General features: G+C 41.0%; 2 protein-coding genes across 2 annotated transcripts in view; one reads left to right on the top strand and one right to left on the bottom strand.

The window, feature by feature from the left end:
• Positions 1-7167: 7167 nt before the first annotated feature.
• On the top strand, positions 7168-13128 carry slc25a55a (solute carrier family 25 member 55a). The gene is made up of 10 exons (XM_060919462.1): positions 7168-7265; positions 7814-7915; positions 8676-8801; positions 9443-9498; positions 10631-10721; positions 10822-10940; positions 11108-11300; positions 11389-11543; positions 11618-11693; positions 11968-13128. Exons 2-10 carry the CDS (start codon positions 7896-7898, stop codon positions 12125-12127), a joined length of 996 nt encoding a protein of 331 aa, XP_060775445.1. The 5' UTR covers positions 7168-7265; positions 7814-7895; the 3' UTR covers positions 12128-13128.
• A 613-nt stretch (positions 13129-13741) lies between these two features.
• The window catches only part of LOC132885132 (CD9 antigen-like), a 31515-nt gene continuing 22644 nt past the window's right edge, over positions 13742-22612 (bottom strand). The window contains exons 3-8 of the mRNA XM_060919463.1: positions 21071-21168; positions 20425-20499; positions 20247-20333; positions 20093-20158; positions 14313-14396; positions 13742-14223 (exon numbers count right to left, since the gene is read on the bottom strand). Of these exons, the coding sequence (XP_060775446.1) occupies positions 14158-14223; positions 14313-14396; positions 20093-20158; positions 20247-20333; positions 20425-20499; positions 21071-21168 (476 nt within the window). The 3' untranslated portion in view covers positions 13742-14157. The remainder of the gene's footprint in view (positions 14224-14312; positions 14397-20092; positions 20159-20246; positions 20334-20424; positions 20500-21070; positions 21169-22612) is intronic.

Raw genomic sequence — 22612 nt, forward strand, 5'->3', positions numbered from 1 at the left:
GTATTTTACAGATGTGAATAAGTTGAACCAATTTGTAACCAACCTAATATGTCACTGTCAGTCTTTCTTTCTTATAATGTAAAACCCAAGCTAAAATCAACTTTGATCATGTACAATTCTATATTATTGCCACAAGCCACAGAAATGTATGCTAAAATCCACAAAACAGCAAAACAATAGCCATCCTAAATATTATTTAAGAACTTTGATAGTTTTAGCTGATATTTAGAGAGTTTTTCAAAGGGTTATGGTGGTTAAATTGCTGATTTTCTAAACATATGTCATGTCTATTTCAGACGCGTCACATCCATAACGGAATTTCGTCACATCCATAACGCTGACTTTTCCTTCCGAAACTCTGCATGAAATACAAAATATTTTAAACAAAGATTTTTTAATATTCACCTCGGACCCCTCTATCAAATGGATGTCTCCATTTCGACATTAGGTTTACAATTTCACAGAGTTTGATAAAAATGTACAGTCACCCAAGAAAAGTGATACTTTTTCTGTCACATCCATAACGCATCTTTTATTGGCGTTTTCTGGCATGCCCTAGATGTACTATGGGAATTGTTCTTGTTCTATCACTTCTCCAGTATGGTACAGCCTTAAAATATGCAACACCTGTTTAAATACTGGGAGACAATAAAACATGCACTGGGTCATTTGTTGCCATTTTGAGTTCAAGTGTCACGTCCATAACGCTGGAATTGCTCATGTATGATTTATATTTGGTGTTTTTCTTTGCTGCTGCTATGAGTCCTGGCTGATTTTCAATGAATGTCTTGAACTCAGTACAGGACAACTGAAAGTTTAGCCTGACTTGAAGCTCAGCCTTCACCATTGCAACGGAGAGTCTGTTTCTTTTATCAGTCCAAGCATCCTCCATTGCCCCTTTTCCACCAAAGCAGTTCCAGGGCTGGTTCGGTAGAGGTCTGCGCGGGTCGGATTTTTCAGTCCCGCTCCCGCCCGCGCAAAGAATTATGATTTTCAGTCCCGCTCCTGCTCGCGCCCACAAAAAAATTATGATTTTCAGTCCCGCTCCCACCCGCAAATCCCGCATGATGCAGACGTTCGCGTTATTTCTCAGGAAAGTTCTTGTCTTGACACAGCGTGATGGTGCCCCACCCCCTACTTTGAGTGGATTTGAACATAAATATCTACAGCTCACATTCACGTTTGTTATTATTTACCTTGTTTCTGAATTCAGCATGTAGTGTCTCTAGTAATAATAATAATTAGTGCTGTCAAGTGATTAAAATATTTAATCGCGAATTGCACGTTTTTATCACATGAGAAACCATTGTAATTCTCTGATCAGCATAAAAAAAGTGAATGGGCTTGCTTTGTACCAATGGTGTTTTGTTTTTGTTTTTTTTATTGCAAACCAGAGCTAGTAAGAGAAGTGAATTGATTTACTGCTTGAGTTAGTCTACAACTCTAATCAGAGAGACAGGTTACACAGTGCCGGTAGGCTTGACTCAATGCTATCCCAGAAATCCTTCCTGTAATATGCAAATTTGGCCGCCTCTGATTGGACAGCCAAATTTGCATATTACAGGAAGGATTTCTGGGATAGCATTGAGTCAGGCCTACCGTCACTGTGTAACCTGTCTCTCTGATTGGAGTTGTAGACTAACGCAAGCAATAAATCACTTTACTCATGGTTCTCTTGCTAGCTGGGTGTGAACTGCGAGTCGTTAGGGTGATCAATGGCAAATTTAAGATGCCATTTCTCACTCAATCTGACTCTCTCTGCAAATTTAGGCATCTTAAAATGTTTTTATTAATGCCAAATAAAATATCTAGCACAAATTATATATGATAGACATAAATTAATAATTTATACATTTTATTTCAAACATGTTTTTAGTTAGCAGGACTGCAGCTTATCACTGCTCCCGCCCGTGCCACATATGTGCACTCCCGCCCGCGGGTGCATATGTGCGCCCGTGCCACATATGTGCACTCCCGCCCGCGGGTGCATATGTGCACTCCCGCCCGCGGGTGCATATGTGCACTCCCGCCCGCGGGTGCATATGTGCACTCCCGCCCGCGGGTGCATATGTGCACTCCCGCCCGCGGGTGCATATGTGCACTCCCGCCCGCGGGTGCATATGTGCACTCCCGCCCGCGGGTGCATATGTGCACTCCCGCCCGCGGGTGCATATGTGCACTCCCGCCCGCGGGTGCATATGTGCACTCCCGCCCGCGGGTGCATATGTGCACTCCCGTCCGCGGGTGCATATGTGCACTCCCGCCCGCGGGTGCATATGTGCACTCCCGCCCGTGGGTGCATATGTGCACTTCCGGTCCCGCCCGTGCCGCATATGTGCACTCCCCCCCGCAGGTGCATATGTGCACTCCCGCCCGCGGGTGCATATGTGCACTCCCGGTCCCGCCCGTGCCGCATATGTGCACTCCCGCCCGCGGGTGCATATGTGCACTCCTGCCCGCGGGTGCATATGTGCACTCCCGCCCGCGGGTGCATATGTGCACTCCCGCCCGCGGGTGCATATGTGCACTTCCGGTCCCGCCTGCACCGCATATGTGCACTCCCGCCCGCGGGTGCATATGTGCACTCCCGCCCACGGGTACATATGTGCACTTCCGGTCCCGCCCGTGCCGCATATGTGCACTCCCGCCCGTGCCGCATATGTGCACTCCCGCCCGCGGGTGCATATGTGCACTTCCGGTCCCGCCTGCGCCGCATATGTGCACTCCCGGCCGCGGGTGCATATGTGCACTCCCGCCCGTGGGTGCATATGTGCACTTCCGGTCCCGCCCGTGCCGCATATGTGCACTCCCGCCCGCGGGTGCATATGTGCACTCCCGTCCGCGGGTGCATATGTGCACTCCCGCCCGCGGGTGCATATGTGCACTCCCGCCCGTGGGTGCATATGTGCACTTCCGGTCCCGCCCGTGCCGCATATGTGCACTCCCCCCCGCAGGTGCATATGTGCACTCCCGCCCGCGGGTGCATATGTGCACTCCCGGTCCCGCCCGTGCCGCATATGTGCACTCCCGCCCGCGGGTGCATATGTGCACTCCCGCCCGCGGGTGCATATGTGCACTCCCCCCCGCAGGTGCATATGTGCACTCCCGCCCGCGGGTGCATATGTGCACTCCCGGTCCCGCCCGTGCCGCATATGTGCACTCCCGCCCGCGGGTGCATATGTGCACTCCCGCCCGCGGGTGCATATGTGCACTCCCGCCCGCGGGTGCATATGTGCACTCCCGCCCGCGGGTGCATATGTGCACTCCCGCCCGCGGGTGCATATGTGCACTCCCGCCTGCACCGCATATGTGCACTCCCGCCCACGGGTACATATGTGCACTTCCGGTCCCGCCCGTGCCGCATATGTGCACTCCCGCCCGCGGGTGCATATGTGCACTTCCGGTCCCGCCTGCGCCGCATATGTGCACTCCCGGCCGCGGGTGCATATGTGCACTCCCGCCCGTGGGTGCATATGTGCACTTCCGGTCCCGCCCGTGCCGCATATGTGCACTCCCGCCCGTGCCGCATATGTGCACTCCCGCCCGCGGGTGCATATGTGCACTCCCGCCCGCGGGTGCATATGTGCACTCCCGCCCGCGGGTGCATATGTGCACTTCTGGTCCCGCCCGCGGGTGCATATGTGCTCTTCCGGTCCCGCCCGTGCCGCATATGTGCACTCCCACCTGCGCTGCATATGTGCACTCCCGCCCGCGCGTGCATATGTGCACTTCCGATCCCGCCCGCAATGAGCTTTCAAAATTTGTCCTGCGCCGCACTGCTTTGCGGCGGGTCCCGCGGGACTCCCGCAGGAGTGCAGGGCCACAGGCGCAGATAGAGGGGGGGACGGGGGGGATTCGTCCCACCCAGATTTAAATTCACCTCGTTTGGTCCCCCCCACTTATAAGGAGGAAAAAACGTCTATGCTGTCTTTCTTTGCATAAGGCAAACCTCACGGAAAAATCAAAAGACTAATTACCATTCGGTTTATTGAGGTGCACGGCAGTATATACATAGTTGCAACTGCGGAGACTGCACAGGTTGCGAGCTCGAGCTTGGTTGCTATGGTTACAAGTTTGACAGGCATATCGGGGACAGCGCCTCCTAGTTCAGGACCCCAACACGGCATGATGAAGGGTGCCAAAAGGCAGAAAACGATTGCATCGTTTTTTCAAAAAAAAAAACGACTGTAAGTAAACTGTGCCTTACTTTATCATATCACCTTGCAATTTTTTGATAGTCTGTTCAAAGTAATGTCGTAGTGAAAGTAAAATCGTACGGAGTAGAGATGCCTTTCTGGTATCCTCCTTCTTTCGGTGGTAGCTTGTAGATACAGTGCTCAGAAGGCAGTTTTAATGTTTAATCTGGCATTCCCTGCCATAATTTCAGCGAGCATATTGTTTCATAAGGAAACTTTGCGATGAGTTGTTGACTGACTGCCGCTCACGCAACACACAGGCATAGTTAGAAAGTCAGGATGCACTGGTTTACACTTTACACACACACACGTAGCCCAGCCTCTCGCTATGTTTAACAGTTGGAACTTAGCGGTTTTAAAACTAGTTTTGCAGTTTTGCAATTTCTGTGCGTGATGATAATGTGTAAACTTTGGATTTCCATAGGCTATGTTAAAATGTTATCATTGTCCTGGCCTGCAGGTAGTTCCTGGTGATGGCAGTGAGGGAGGTGAAATAACATGTATACACACTACCGTTCAAAAGTTTGGGGTCACCCAGACAGATTTGTGTTTTCCATGAAAAGTCACACTTTTATTTACCACCATAAGTTGTAAAATGAATAGAAAATATAGTCAAGACATTTTTCTGGCCATTTTGAGCATTTAATCGACCCCACAAATGTGATGCTCCAGAAACTCAATCTGCTCAAAGGAAGGTCAGTTTTATAGCTTCTCTAAAGAGCTCAACTGTTTTCAGCTGTGCTAACATGATTGTACAAGGGTTTTCTAATCATCCATTAGCCTTCTGAGGCAATGAGCAAACACATTGTACCATTAGAACACTGGAGTGAGAGTTGCTGGAAATGGGCCTCTATACACCTATGGAGATATTGCACCAAAAACCAGACATTTGCAGCTAGAATAGTCATTTACCACATTAGCAATGTATAGAGTGGATTTCTGATTAGTTTAAAGTGATCTTCATTGAAAAGAACAGTGCTTTTCTTTCAAAAATAAGGACATTTCAAAGTGACCCCAAACTTTTGAACGGTAGTGTGTGTATATATATATATATATATATATATATATGAGTGATTCCACGCTTATGGGTACTGAAATGGGGACATGAACTTATTTTTAAAAATTCACCTAAAACCATTTCTTTTTTTACCATCAGGTCACAAAACATGTAATCTTTAATGAATGATATGTTAAAAGATAACTTTAATTTTCTGAGATGTAATAAAAACATATTTATATGCCAAAGTCAAGCCTATGAGTTCCAAAATGATGTCTGTTACATTACTTCTGTTACAATTGTCCATCTCGCGTCTGTTACAAATTAATTACAATCTAGCTATATACCATGTTAATCTTATTGAAAGAATGTGTATGTTTATTCCACTACACATGTTTATTAATTATATTTGCTAAAACATCACCTTCCTATGTTTCAAAAAGTAATTCTACATTGTTAAAATTGAGAATATACATGTCCACAACACTTCTGTTACGTTCTGACTTTGGCATATAAATGTTTTTATTACATTTCAGAAAATTAAAGTTATCTTTTAACATATCATTCATTAAAGATTACATGTTTTGTGACCTGATGGTAAAAAAAGAAATGGTTTTAGGTGAATTTTTAAAAATAAGTTCATGTCCCCATTTCAGTACCCATAAGCGTGGAATCACTCATATATATATATATATATATATATATATATATATATATATATATATATATATACACACAAAATGGAATCATTTGCTGACAGCTCAGTCCCCCCCAGTTCAAAAATCCTATCTGCGCCCCTGTGCAGGGCTCTATGGTTTGGGGCCAGTGCTTAGTTTGGAACCGGGTTTTCTGTTTCCACTGACAAAGAACTGGCTCTGGGGCCAGAAAAACCGGTTCCAGGCTAGCACCAACTCTCTGCTGGGCCAGAGGAAAGAACCGCTTACGTCAACGGGGGGGGCGGAGTTGTTAAGACCAACAACAATAACAAGACCACGAAAGATCGCCATTTTTAAGCGACGAGAAGCCGCAGCTGTACAAACACGGAGTCATCCATTATTATTATTGTTGTTGCTGCTGCTTCTCCCGTGTTGTTTTTGCTTTGATATTCGCGCCAAGGTTTGTGTAAACGTAGCGCCGTAAGTGACATATACAGCGACGTAATGACGTGGCTCCGCTTAGCACGGCGAGCTATGGAAAAGCAAACTGGTTCTCAGCTGGCTCGCAAGTTGAAATACACATTTTGCCCATCATGTACAAAAAACCGGGACATTCAGTGTCCCGGATTTTTTTTTTTTTCCCGGGACAGACCATGAAAATCCGGGACAATCAGGAAAAACCGGGAGTAATGTCACTGACATTACTCTCATTACACCCCATGTGAAGAAACTAACATAATATTAAACACATTTAAAGCATTTGGTTGATTGTCCTTGTTATAAAGTTGGTCAATTTTTGAGTTTAAAAGGTAAACAAAGAATGAAAGAACGAGGTCCTTTTTCAGATAAGCGGCCGCGCCCATCCCATATCCTTAAAATCAGCAATAACCAGAAACCTTCCAGAAAAATACTGCAAGCAAGCCCAAGGCACTTACAAAACTATAATAAGGTGCTAATATCCATATCCGCTGCTTTAACAGCCAATAAATAATTCCAGCATTGATACTGGGAGAAAAATCATGATTAAAAGCGAATAAACTGTGGGTGGAAAAAGAGAGCAACTGGACTTGCTTGAAGATTCCAAGTCCAGTTGCTCTCTTTTTCCACCCACAGTTTACCATGACCTGGATGACTGAGAATCTTCACAGACATGTTAAAAGCGAATAAAGCCACGACAGTGTAATTTGACACCACACACGAGCTCTGTAACAGCAGTCAGCCATTTAGCTGTCAATATGCAAATATAAAGGTTCTGATTGGGTAAGGTGTGTTGACATGGCTTGTCGACTCCTCCTTCTCCTTTAAAATGCCAGTGGAATTTTCCAGTCAGCCATTCATTCAAATTCTCTCCGAGTGTAACGGCTGGAAACTGAATTTCGGCGCATTTTATTTAATTATAGTTAGTGGATTTAAAGGGTAAGTGTTCGTTTAAGTAAGTTATGCAATTTTAAGAATTTCCTGAATAATAATTTGTTAAACTTGTTTGGTTTAAAGTTGGTTGGCTACTTGGCGTAATTTGTTAACCGTTCATGTCCATTTCCGTTATTCGGTTGTGTTGGTTTATTTCCGCATTACTTTAGTAATCTTTGCTATTTACAAACCGTTCTTCAGTATTTATCGGGTAAATAACTTTTTAACTATCAATTTTCATGGCTTTGATCTAGACTATTGGGCATTTTTAGGAATAAAACTAAATATGGCGGACGAAATATTAAACTGATGGTGTGTGTGTGTACGTACTTTATGGATTAAATGAATTCTGAACTATTTTTATTTTGTAAGTTGGATAGCTTTGAGGGAATTTGTGAAACATGACTATCATCAGCTCATGAATATTAACAAGGCCGTTTCCGGCGGGCGCGCGAGAGTAAGATATTGGTCATACGTTTTGCGCGTGCGCGCTGTGTGTGCGCCAACCCAGGCTTATATCGTCCTATCTCTTTTTTTTTTTCTTCTACTTTCAGGTCCATAAGCGTTCACGCCCTGCGTAATCAGGCATTCCAGTAGCGTTTCTCTGCCAATTATCCACATTTCTGGTATTTTACCATGTCTCAGCAGAATATCAGGTATGTACTAGAAGGAATTTTTCGGTGATTTAGCCCTTCAGTTGTTTTAGCCCCATCGTTGAATTGAACCGAGCTTGATCATAATTTTGCCTTCCATGACCCCAATAACAGTAACTTCAGTTTTTAGAGTTAAGCTTTTTCATCGTACTCTAGAGGAAGGATTATTGCTTGTATTTAACATCTGACCCAATTGAACATACTAAAGACGAGCAATTCAAAATCGCTCCAGATTATTACCGGCGATTATTCACGTCAAACGGTACCAAAGATGAGAATTTGATATCGCGCCGAATTATTACCGGCGAACTAGAATATGATTCTTGGAATGATCAGATCTTTTAAGGTCTGATTGTCATTCTAAGAATATTCTAAAGATCTTCTGGTCTTCATGAAACTGTTCTGTTGAGCTAGTATATATTTAAACATGCAACCCATTGATCTGATTCAGCTAGCCAGTCAGAGTTTATTCAACTACTTTTAAGTTGGTTTATCTAGGTCAAATGAAATCCAGTCAAAAACTTCAAGTTCAAAATTTCCTTTAAAAAAAAAAAAAGCTCTGTTCTCTTTCTATAATCATGGATACACGTTTGATCAACTTGATTCACATTTAAACATGGGGCTAAACCATTGGATACCGTTTCAAGTTTTGACTGGCTTGTTTGGGGTTTTTTGTCTTCAGCTTGCTGTGATTTGTCTTTCATTTTTCATTGCCTCTGCATTTTATTTCATGAATTTGCTTTTATTTCCTATTCATACTCAGCCTCCCAGCTAAACTCATCAATGGCGGTATTGCTGGTATTGTTGGTGTCACTTGCGTGTTCCCTGTTGATCTGGCTAAGACTCGACTACAGAACCAGAGACAAGGTCACCAGGTCTACAAGAACATGTAAGCAGTCCTTTCTTTTGCTATTTCCTGTTTAGTGTATCAACCTGTTTTAGTCTGTGATCCTATTCTCCCCTGTTACAAGGCCACTGTTGCCATGGACACACCTCGTCTAATATTCAGGCTTGTAGCCACTCCCTGATTGGTCATCAGAGTTGACTTTGTGGTTTTAGCCCCAGGGGTCCATTCACTCCAGTGTCAATGGTTAATCTTATCGGAATGTGTAACAGTGTTCTCTTTCAGATTTTATTGCTCTGGTGTATAATGTGGGGGATATAGCTATTGCTCTGTCTATAAACATTTTAGTTTCTGGAGTACAACTCAAACTAATTAGGAATTTTTCACAAAACCTCAGTTATGTTAAGTGACTAGAGGAGTTGTGCCTTTTGACATTTTGGGATTATTTTTTTCTCCTCTCCTTGTATTTCCATGGCAACCAATTCAACTTAGGAAAATTTGGGGGGTGTATATAGGTCCTCTCCTGAGGACTCTTGTTGTTCATAGACATCTCTTCAGAAGCTGAAATTCTCATTAAAAGCCTGGGACCAGGTTGTAATTTGTGTATAACTAAGCATGACTGTTATGACATGGTCTTTGAATACTGATTGCAGTTTAACCTTGTGTGGGTTTTTTTTTTTTTAAAGGATGGATTGTCTTGTCAAAACGGTGCGCTCAGAGGGGTATTTTGGTGTATACAGAGGTAAGAATCATTCTGTATTGAGCATTTCACCATATGAATGTTAAAAACAAATGATCATTATCTTTAAGCTATAGTAGCCTATGGCTTTAACACTTAAGCTGTGGTCAAATCCACTTGCCTGTGGTTCATAATGACAGAATTGATTACCTGATTTTTATGCTATTCTACAGTAGGGAAAAAAAAAAAAAACTTTCGGTGGTTGGTAAGATGGATCTATGTAGCGTATGCATGTATCCATGTAGATGTACAAACCACAATGCCCACTACTGTACAGTGGCTAGAGGTAATTTGTTGCACTTCATTAACAGTTAAATTGTAGACTTGTTAAGGGACACAAACCCTACTGGAGTGTGCTTTGTAGTTCTGGAATGAACTGAACTTGAGGTAGCAGAACTTTGAGCTTAACAACCCATGTTTGTATTGGGTTGCTGCTTGATGTGAGGAATGCTGTTTGCATCTGTGTTTTTTCATGTTACAGACATGGGTCCCCCCTGGGATAGTGAAGGCTAGCCGATTTAAGGCGCAGCCACGCTGGAGGCAAATCATTTATCATGGTTCTTTACGCTCTGCTCTATTACAATTAGGCACAATGTGTTTGAATACTTTTTGCTCCTTTGTTTTTATAGCTTCTGATCTCTGTTTACTGTCTTTTTGTTTTGTTTTTTTCCCTCCCTCTATTACTAATTCCCTTGGCTATGTACTGTAGAACTACATTCCCTTCTAACTATCTTGATTGATTTTTTATTTACTTCTCTCCCACCAATTTTGTACATATGGCTTTACATTATCTGCCACTGTCCTTTGCTCTTTAAGGCAGAAGGATCTTAAACTGTTTTTTCTCTTCCTGCTTTTCTGGTTTCTAATCTCATTTGTTCTCTGAAATTTATTTATTTATTTTTTTGTATTCAGTTTTATTGGTTCTGTTTTATTATGCCAAATCCCCCTCCATGGTCATTCCATAGACATGAGTTTTGCTTTGATCCTATTGGATATTTACTAATCTGAGTTTTTATTTATATATAACATGGTTCTGTTTGTCTTTGGTATGATGGTGGTGGGGAATGGGTTCTCTGAAATGTGTATGTGAATCTGTTGCTACTCTTGGCGAACCTGTTGTGTGTTTGTCTTTTAGGTGCTGCAGTGAATCTTGCTCTTGTCACACCTGAAAAGGCCATCAAGCTGGCAGCTAATGACTACTTTCGTCACCACCTTGCCAAGAATGGGTATGCAATTCTCAATTCTTTAAGAAACTCTGGGAACAATGATTTTATACATGTAGCATCCCATGACCATTTTTTTTACAGAACACTTGCTGTTTTACAGGAAGGGGTTGACAGTGTTTAAAGAAATGTTAGCAGGCTGTGGTGCAGGAATGTGCCAAGTCATCATTACCACTCCTATGGAGATGTTGAAAATTCAGCTGCAAGATGCTGGAAGACTAAGTACGTTTGTGGGGTGTTTTTAAAATTTTTTTTTTTTTTTTAAACATAAAGCCACTAGTTGACCTTTTTTTAGGTTGATTTGTACCGGTTGTGTGCCTGCCTATGTGTACTATTCTAGAAAATATTTGTAAATTAACGTCATTGTATAATTGACGTTCTCCTTGTAGCTGCTCAGCAGAGAATGCCTGGTATTCTGGCTCACAACAAACTAGTGAAGACAAACGCTGTGCTGAGCCGCTCCTATAATGTTGTGCCAGGTTCTGCTGCCCAAACCATCTCTGCAACGCAGATAGCTAAAGAGCTGCTATACACACAGGGCATCCAAGGTCTCTACAAAGGGCTAGGAGCAACACTCATGAGGTAGGCATGTGTGTACTGGATGTGTTTTTAGTACCTCTTGGCAATCTGTGACACATTTGTGTGATGATTATCCCCTGTCTTTCTCCAGAGATGTGCCCTTCTCCATTGTCTACTTTCCTCTTTTCGCTAACATTAACCGTTTGGGTAAGCGTTCTGAAGATGACGTGGTGCCATTCTATTGGTCATTCATGGCTGGCTGTGTAGCTGGTTCGACTGCTGCTGTTGCAGTTAACCCATGTGATGGTGAGTAAGGATGTGTGTGGTGTTACCCTGCTATTTCCTGTTTCTACACAAGCTCACTTCCTGTTTTGTTTTAGTGGTAAAAACCAGGCTTCAGTCCTTGAATAAAGGTGCTAATGAAGAGACCTACAATGGAGTTCTTGACTGTGTGAGGTAAGTTGAACGACTAATAACTAAAGATTATTCAAAAAATTCCATCTTTAATAAAGATGCTGGTTTGGTATTGGGTCAATATAATATTCAGGGGATGGGAAATTGGAGCAGGAAAACTAGCAGAAATGTTTCTGCTATACTGGGACATTAAAATCATTGAGACAATATTAATATTTTAAACAGGTTATCTCTAATTTAATGCTTGTTTTTTGCAGTCTCATTGTGTTTCCTTGTAATGGTTTCATGAACTGTGGCTGTTCTTTCATTTTTATAGCAAGGTCATGAAGAAGGAAGGACCATCTGCTTTCCTGAAGGGGGCAGGCTGCAGGGCGCTTGTGATTGCCCCTCTCTTTGGCATTGCTCAAGTTATGTATTTTGTTGGAGTTGGTGAATTCATTCTGAGCCAAAGAGCATTTAACTTCCTTTCTCCTTAAGCAAATTTCCTGAACTGGGGACATGAGACATGCGGTCATGTCTGGCCTTACTGCACTTCCTGTCTGATTTTGCTCACTCACTTATGTGGCTGTGGCCAATACTGTGCACTTGTTGGTAAGGGCTTTTTCCAGGAGGTGCATCTGTGAAATGGTGCTCTAGATCGTTCGTTCTAGAAGGATCTGTAAGCATTTCCCCTCAGTGAGGGAGGATGGTGTCGCTTTGGAGGCACAACTTTTTTTTTTTTTCCTGTCTTGTCAGTCATGTATTTGTGTGCTGGATTACTTGACTTTGTTCTGATGTTCACTATATTTAGCTACAACTGTGCTGTTACCCCCCCCCCCCAAAAAAAGTTTCTGAACTGTGAATTTTTATTACCTCCACCAAGGTTGTTTTCGGTAGCGTTTTGTTAGCAACATTATGGAAAAAGTTATGAATGGATTGCTCTGAAATTTTTTCCAGAGGTGTGACTGGGCACAAGTAACAAGCCATTAAATTTTGGCAGTGATCCAGATCACCTTCTGGATCCCGTTTTTTTTTTTTTTTAGGGGTTCTTGGTGGAGGTCTGTGCTCTCGGAGTGCTTTTTCTAGTTTTTGATGAAATCAGTACTGTGATTTTATGGAGCAGTTGAAGCTCTCTTTTTTTTTTTTTTTTTTTTTCCCCCCCACCCCCTCTTGTTTTATAGAAGATCCATGCTATGGTGTTAACTGCCCATGATGGTTAACTGTACTTGAAGCAAACCATGTTATTTCTGTTATTCTTAATCACTGCCATGACCTAAAATGTGTAAATCCATCCATTCCCCCCCCCCCCCCCCCAAAAAAAAGAGCACACTGCCTCCCACATTTTAATAACTTTTTTTAATTTTTTTTTTATTTGGTAATCAGCATAAACCATGACTTTTCAGTGAAACATCAAGACTGCAGTAATTTCAAGTGTTTAGTTCATTTTGTACTATATTTGCAAACTATTTAAAATAAATTTGAACATGTTACTACAAAATGTGCCTTTTTTTAATTAATTAAAAACCCTGAAAAATGGTAGCATTTAGAAACTGCTTTACCAAAACAGCTATGGAAATCATTGCAGTAGGGGATTTTGTCCCTGAAACAGGCTAAAGTATGAAGTAAGTTAATGTTTTAGGAGAAATAAGCGCATTTATTTATAAAATTAGTGTTTATATAAATAAACAGGTGCGCAACTGCATATCACATCCATAGCATGCTTAGGTAAGAAAGGCATGTGACTAAATGTGCAATACAGGTATTAATTAACCCATGCTGTGCTTGTAAATAAAGAACTACAATACTATGATTTATCCCTACAAAGCTGTGGTTAATATTAACTGATTTAATAAATAATAAACTATCCGTATAGAGGCAGTGCTGATGCATTCATGAAAGAATTTATAAGGAGTGTGTAAGACATTTTAGAAAAGATGGACAGTTTAGCAGGGCAAGGGTTTTCACACTACAACCACCCTGGCAATTTCGTGTCTGTGTGACTGATATTTGTAAATGCCTCAATACTGTGCTGGTGGGGTCATCTTCAAATCATGATTTTGCAATATGGTAGAATGAACATGAATTGCTTACAAACCACCTGAACACTTACATTTAGGTTGAATAAAGCTCTGTATTACTACAGCAAACATGGAGTACATTTGCACATTAAACATTCCAAGGAGTCAACAGATAAGCAGAACCTGTGCTTTACATACACTATTTACATTACCAGTCTTCTTGCATATAAAGCAAAAGAGGAAGAGGAAAAATAGAACATTGCCCAAGCTTCTGCTTGGTAATGTCTAAACTGGTCATAAAAATCCAGTTATAATCATAACTGGTCTCCCAGATAATTAAAATAAGGACATGTTAATTTGGTTACAGGCTCAATCCATGCTGTGATAATTCAGCACAAAACACAAAGAAAAGAGAATTAGCTGCACTTATCCTACTCCGTGCGCCTTTCAAATGCGTTTGCACAGTGAGTTCAGGCCTGTTCAGTCTGAAGGATGAAGCCTGTAAGCATCTATATGACTTCCCTGTTGCTCTGGATACCACAGCATAGAGCCAGACTGAAGATCATGCCAATTATCTGCACATAAAACCAGTAACATTTTAGAATGATAAGACATGGCCCCCCACACATTACAGCACTATATGCAGACAGTTCCATATACGTACCATGATTCCTGCAATGCCAATACCCACATATCCAATGATGATGAGTTTCTCATTGAAAAAATCCTCTATGGCTTTGAAGCAGTCCTGGGGGGGGGGGATAAAATGATTGAATTATTTGAGTGTTCTTCTTGATTAAATGTGTAATACTGACTTTGTCAGGCCTTAATATGGTGCTCTAACATTATTGTTCGTTATGAACAAGTGACCTACAGAAACCGAGGATTTTAAAAAGAGCAGCCAGCTGACAGTCCACCTGATGTAAATAAAACACTGGAGCTTTTGTCAAGTGACACAAGAAACATCTTGCCATCAGTTCCCTCTCCTTTTAACATTTCTACATGCTTCTCCTGTCCTTGGTGCTCTTCTCTCTGCTGAGTTTCCCTCCCTTTCACGTCTCAGTACTTATCACTCATAAACATGGCCATCACTGCCATCTACTGGAGTTACTAAGAGTTAATTAGGCCAATATAAGTAAAGGAATGCTATGTATTTTTGTGTACATAAACACTGTCGTGAGTGGTCATAGCAGAGTTACAATACTTAAGAGGATATGGTAATGTATCGACCTGATTTTTGATGGATTTCATGACCGTAGGATGTCTGAACATACGAATGACATACGTGTACCGCCACAGGGAACCTGATCAGAAGTGCAAGGCATTGTATCTCAAACACTTGACCACTGGACAATGAAAGTTATATTCATATAAGTTATATACATCAACAGTTTAAGTTATAATACATCAACTCTCCCAAAAGCATGTGGGAAAATGTGTTATGGTCTGATGAAACCAAGGTTGAACAAAAACAACACTGCACATCACCAAAAGGACACCATACCCATGGTGAAGCATGGTGGTGGCAGCATCATGTTTTGGGGTTGTTTTTCTTCAGCTGGAACAGGGGCTTTAGTCAAGGTGGAGGGAATTATGAACGGTTCTAAATACCAGTCAATTTTGGCCCAAAACTTTCAGGTGTCTGCTAGAAAGCTGAAGATGAACAGGAATTTCATCTTTCAGCATGACAATGACCCCCAAAAAAGTTTTGGAATGGCTCAGCCAGAGCCCAGACCCAAATCCAACTGAAAATCTGTGGGGTGACCTGAAGAGGGCTGTGCACAAGAGATGCCCTCGCAATCTGACAGATTTGGAGTTCTTTTGCAAGGAAGAGTGGGCAAATATTGCCAAGTCTAGATGTGGCAGGCTGACAGACTCCTACCCAAAAAGACTGAATGCTGTAATGAAGTCAAAAGGTGCTTCAACAAAGTATTAGTTTAAGGGTGTGCACACTTATGCAACCAGCTTATTGTACATTTTTTATTTTTTATGTCTTTCCTCCTAACAGATTTGTTTGTTTTTAAATTGAATTATACAGGTTACAGGTCACATTAAAGGTGGGAAAAGTTTTGAAATTATTTATCGTGTTCTAATTTTTTTTTTTTACATCAGAAAAACCTATCATTTTCACAGGGTGTGTAAACTTTTTATATCCACTGTATTACCAGTGCAATACCTATTGCCAAGAGCAATAGCCTTCACAAGTGCTCAGTGTATGTTATGTGAATGTCTGTACATTGTATATATTTCTTGCTTGTAAATTTTGTCCATATCTTGTAAATTTGTAAACCCTTATGTCTGTCCATCTTCATGTTTGTAAATCTTGTATCTTTTATGTAAATCTCTTTTATGTATATATTGAGGACCATTTCGCAAGGCAGTGCACTGAATTTCATTGTGCGTCTTACACAATGACAATAAAGCAATCTTGAATCTGCTGAAAAAATAGCATGCCTAACCCACGTTGCTCATGCATCAGAGAGAGAGAGAGAGAGCTTGTGCAACAACATATGATGTTATCATAAGTGGACCATTACAATCTCAATTAAATGTTGGTCTCGTGACAAAATCTTGATGTGCTCCCCACACTTCTGATATACAAGGAAATCAGCACTCGCTCACAAACTTTCAGTAACTGCTTTATCTTGCTAAGGGTCACAGAGGACCCAGAGCTTCTCCCAAAAACACTGTCCATGAAGTGAGAATACACCCTGAAATGGATGCCAGTCCATCACAGGGCATTATGCAGAACCTGGAGGAAACCCAAGCAGACAAGCAGTGGTAACACAAGGTTCAAATAGTGATTCAAATCATTTTTAGCCAAATTCTAATTGTAATATCCACCAACATAGTTTATGGCATAGAAAGCTCTCACTTCATTTGCTGGAGAAAATGGCCTGAAACAGTATTTCAAGTATTTCAAGCATTATCTGAGGATAAAATGGCTACTTACCTATTAAACAAAACTAACATCTCAGAGCTTTAATTCATTTAAAATTAAATACTTTAAATAGATTTAAAATTCTATGTCCCTATTTTTTAGGAAGAGTGTTCCTAATAGTCAATGAAATGTTTTCCTTAATGTCATTTCAGCTTGTTAAATCTTTTTCTTTATCTCATCTCATCTCATTATCTCTAGCCGCTTTATCCTTCTACAGGGTCGCAGGCAAGCTGGAGCCTATCCCAGCTGACTACGGGCGAGAGGCGGGGTACACCCTGGACAAGTCGCCAGGTCATCACAGGGCCGACACATAGACACAGACAACCATTCACACTCACATTCACACCTACGGTCAATTTAGAGTCACCAGTTAACCTAACCTGCACGTCTTTGGACTGTGGGGGAAACCGGAGCACCCGGAGGAAACCCACGCGGACACGGGGAGAACATGCAAACTCCGCACAGAAAGGCCCTCGCCGGCCACGGGGCTCGAACCCGGACCTTCTTGCTGTGAGGCGACAGCGCTAACCACTACACCACCGTGCCGCCCCTTTTTCTTTATTATTATTATTATTATTATTAATAAGAAGAAGAAGTTAATAGATAGGAACTGAAATTATAAAGATTGAATGTTCTCCTCATGCCTGCATGGGTTTCCTCTGGGTGCTCCAGTTTCCTCCCACAGTCCAAAGACATGTGGATTAGGTCAGCTGGCTACTTTAAATTGCCCATAGGTGTAAATGGGAATGAGAATGGTTGGTTGTCTCTGTGTTAGCCCTGTGATAGACTGACAACCTGCCCAGGGCAAACCCCACCTGGGATTAGCTCCAGCTTCCCCCGCAAGCTGGACGGATAAGCGGTATAGACGTTGGATGGATGGATGACCCTGGGCTCCCCCTACAGTTGTGGAGTGTAAAATCACTTTTAGGCCACTGTCATAAATACAAATCATGCTTTGAGAGCTGTACCTGAGCATTTCTTGACAAATTGAACCAGTTGAATATGGAACCAGCAAAAACAAGGCCAGAAGCCAAAGAACCATAACAAGGTAGTTATCGACTAACAAGGTAGAGTAATATTACATCCATCCATCCATTATCTGTAGCCGCTTATCCTGTTCTACAGGGTCACAGGCAAGCTGGAGCCTATCCCAGCTGACTATGGGCGAGAGGCGGGGTACACCCTGGACAAGTCACCAGGTTATCACAGGGCTGACGATAATATTACAAGATTTTACACAAATATGACTACATAGATTTATTTATTGTGACACTGAAGATGAATACTAACATAAAAAGAATAACAAAAAAGAATGACAAACTTTTAGTTTTGCTGAATTTTCAGCATTTTCAGCATTTTGTTTGCCAAGTGTTTAAATATGGAGTATGTGTGTAATTGAATAAAATGTTGGCAACATGATATAGGTACATATTGCACATAATATACATTGGGCAGTGTAATTTATTACAAACTAGATGAGACAGGTTTGCAAGGTTGTACATTTTCAATGCTTATGTGGCATGAGATTGACAAAGACTAACCAAAGGTTTTGGCTTGAGATTAATTTATTTATTTGCGTGCTAGCCTGAGACAGGACTGAAGTTAGATGATTTAATCATCCAGAAAAACTACAAATCTTCATGAGACAGGGATAACACTGATAACGTTACAGTCTATATCTTTCACAAATAACATTAGCAGGGATGTACACTCTGCTGTCAGATTGTCATTGTTTTCCCATTATTTGTGAGACAGATCATTACTTTTGTCTTGAAGCATGCATGCTTTGATATTTTGTTTGCCGCGCTGTAGTCAAAGTTTGCACAAGTACTGCACCCAATTCAGAAGAGTAGTATCATAAACTACCATAACCAGAACTGTACAAACCCCAACATATCTAATGCTGGGGGATGCTAACAGACAATGAACAACTAGTTAACTAAATTAACCTTAATAAACCTGGATGCCCCGAAACAAAGTGATGCAAACTTGGGTGGCAAGCTCACCAACAAAGCTGGACAGCAACCAATACAAGAACACATTACCAGTGCTGATGTCTGAGTGTTATCTAGCAAGTTTGCAACAGTGCTTTGAGAAAGCTGGCAGCTAAACCTCTGTCAAAATGGACTGACTTGACTTATGATCAAAAACTATTGAGTCAACAACTTTGCGAACCAAGACAAACATCAAGCAAGTTCAAAAACATGAGCTATAGCACGGCAGCTAAAGGCCCAAAGGGGGATGGAGTCATTAATTCATTCATTCCGTCTGTCCCAGGAAGGGTGCTCACCTTCTGAAATCAACTCCTCTCACATTTGTTGGAGGAATTTCACGAAACTTGGCAGGATTCTTTGTTATATGTCGGTAATATGCATATTGCAATTACATTCAATTCGTTCACATTTTACCAGAGTTACAGCCCTCGATTAATAAAATTATAATTTGACAATTTCATGAGTGTGTTTTCCTTCTGATATCAACTCCTCTCACAATTATTGGAGGAATTTCACAAAACATGGCAAGCAGCATTGTTATATGTTGGTAGTACGCATATTATAATTTTGTTCAGTTCAGTCGCATTTTACCAGAGTTGTGACCCTTGATTAACAACCTTGTCCTTTCACAGTTTCATGAAGGTGAGCTTGCCTTCTGACATCAACTCCTCTCACAATTTTTGGACGAATTTCTCGAAGCTTGGCAAAAGGCCTTGTTATATGACGGATATTGCATATTGCGATTTAATTTCATTTGTGAAAATTTTACCAGAGTTTTGACCCTTGATTAAATAACTTGTACTTTGACAATTTCATGAGGGTGTACATTCTTCTGAAATCAACTCCTCTCACAATTTGTGGAGGAATTTCACCAAACTTGGCAAAAGGCTTTGTTATATGACAGTTATACGCATATTGAAATTTCGTTTAATTTGGGCAAATTTTACCAGAGTTATGCCCTTGATTATTAACAAACTTGTACTTTGGCAATTTCATCAAGGTGTGCTTGCTTTCTGAAATCAATTTTCCTCACAATTTTTATCCCCCGCTGGCCAAAAGGCCCGAAGGGAGATTATGTTGTGGTGATGTCTGTCTGTCCCAGGAAGGGTCCTCACCTTCTGAAATCAACTCCTCTCACAATTTTTGGAGGAATTTCACGAAACTTGACAAGAGGCATTGTTATATGTCGGTAATATGTATATTGCAATTTTGTTCAATTCAGCTGTATTTTACCAGAGTTATGGCATAGTTGCCAGTGGAGGATATTGTGCTCTCAGAGCACTCTTGCTGATGTGTGATGTGGTCCCGTAAAGCATTACGCAGATCTCTCTGGTGGACGCACCACCAGAGTTACATAGTGTTATAACTGACGAACCGGATGTGGACTCGGAATGGACGTCAAACCATTCTTCCTATTACAGGTCAGTATACCAGTAAAAATGATTTTGAAGCTGATATTCTAAGGTAAAATTCCTACATAATGCTGCTACAAGCATAACATCACTATACCTTGGTATTACTATCAGGACACAGCGATTCATTAGATTTTCCATCTCGGCCTCCACAGCACTCAAGCTGTAAAAGAGTAACACAGGGAATAGAGTGAGAAATCCTGAATTAAAGCAGCTATGGTAGTAGTTTAGGAATAAAATGGTACACATACAATATCATGATACATGGAGGTGATTGTGGTGCTATTGCCATTTCCACTGATGGAGGTAGTGTAGAAGTGTTGAACCTCCTTAATAATCTGAAACATGTAAGACAGAGCATCCATATGTCATTAGATATCATTAGCACGGAGACAACAGCATTTTTGAGTCACACAGGAAGTAAATTACCTCATCTTTGTTCAAGAAGCCAAAAATTCCTGCAGCCACTTCTGCACCAAAAATGATCAATAGACAGGAAAAGAACTAGAGAACAGACAGGAAATTCACGTTTACTTTAGGTTTTGTTACCCTTATTTTCTCCCAATTCTCACCCACTAACTAACTCTTTCCCTATCCCACAACAACTACCAACCAGTAAGCATAAGGACTAGCATATGTTTCCCTCCAAGACACTTGAAACCAGCCACCACATATTTTCAAAAAATTGTTCATGTTACATCACAGGGCAGCATAACGAATCAATTCAAGTCAACTTTATTTGTATAACACTTTTAACAATAGACACTGTCGCAAAGCAGCCTTACAGAAATATATAAATTCTGGATACAAGTTTTAAACATATGAATTTACAAATTTATCCTCGTCACATTCACAGGAAAGCACTAACTGCCCTCTTCTGCATAAATGAGCTCACAGACAGACTTGACTGGGTAGTGTCTCTACTGACAGGGGAGACAGTTATCTCACCCAGAGAACAGACAATTTTGCTTCTTGGACTCCCATCCACAATTAACTAAATTAAAAACAAAACAGGTCTGTATAGCAAACTCTTGAATGGCTGTGATTAGTGGAGCGGTACATGGCTCTTACCCACCAGTCCCAGAAGACATGGTGACTCCTTCACGGCTCCACAGCACCCAAAAAACCCCACGAGCATCATGATTCCTCCTGTTCCAATCAAAATATACACAGCTGGAAACAGAAGAGAGAGAGAGAAGGTAGCTGGAGACCTTAGAGAAGTACAATCTCATATTTTCTATAAATTCCCTTCCAGTGAATACATCTGTGCAATTCAAAATCTCACCAGAAGTCGGCAGCAAAAGGACATTTATACATCTTTATGCTAGAGCCACAAAGTTCTGTGTATTTCAGATGGGTGACAAAAATATTATTTACTGATACTTGACATGACACACAATATTGTATGATGGTTCTATTTACAAACCATCTGAATAACTAAGCAGAAAAAAACTCCATTATGATTATGATGTCATATACAAAAAAATATTTAACAATGAAAAACACAAACAGAGATGTAATTTATTGTGGTATGGATGTCATATTACCTAGCCCTAATTTTAGTTAATTCTGTATATTAATATTTCTTCTCTTTGAACCTTTCATCTATAAAATACTCACACTCGGAAATTTCTCATGGTTGGTCACAAAGGTGAAAACCAGATATGATTTACAAGAAATTAAAAAGAGGAACAAACACCATCTGCCTACCTTTACCAGTAATACAATATATAAGGGAGAGCAGGGAGACTTAGGACAAGTTTTCAGCTTTTGTAGATTGTGTGAAATTCTTTGCAGGTAGCTTCACATTCATATTGCATTAAACAGAATTTACTATACCGTCTTGCCACAACATTAGTTTCTCAGCTTGTGACATGTACTGGCCTTCAGGCTTCACTTTTTCTGTCATTATTTTTGTGGGGAGACATGAGACATTGGGAGATATGGGACATTGTGTTGGGAGACTTGGAACAAAAATAAAATACAGGCCTACACATTTCATTTTTATTTATTATCAGAACTTGTAACATATGAACTGTATGAACATACAATGCTGGTACAGAGAAAGAAAAATGTCAGTTTACCCAAAACCTGATGAGACAAAACAGTTCCATTCTCAAAAAGGAATGAAATAAGTTTAATCCTCATGTAGGTACACTCACACATTTTTAACAAATAAATTTAAAACAATTTTATATTTGTAAACCACAAGAAAAAAAAAAAACCTGTAACACGAACTGTCCCAACTCTCCCCATCTGGCCATTTTGAAAAAAAAATTCTTAAATGTTTTTCCCCATAATTTAAAGTTTAATAAATAATACTATATATGCTAACTCTAGGCTACATACTTTAATTCCTAACAAATCCTGAATTCACCAGCAGACATTACACCACAGAATAGAGGTGGACTGTGAAATAGAAAATACAAGTTTTGGTTGACAAAAATATCCAACTGCACAGACCTTACTGCAGTGTCCAGCTTCATGGCTACAAAGGAAGTAGGTTACTGTAAGGGACAATATCTAACTTTTGATGTAATCTAAAACCTGAGTGGTTGAAATTAGTTTATGGAAATACAAACTGTCCCATGTCTCCCTGTCCCAAGTCTCCCCGCTC

The sequence above is a fragment of the Neoarius graeffei genome, chromosome 4, assembly GCF_027579695.1.
Source record: "Neoarius graeffei isolate fNeoGra1 chromosome 4, fNeoGra1.pri, whole genome shotgun sequence".
NCBI lineage: Eukaryota > Metazoa > Chordata > Actinopteri > Siluriformes > Ariidae > Neoarius > Neoarius graeffei.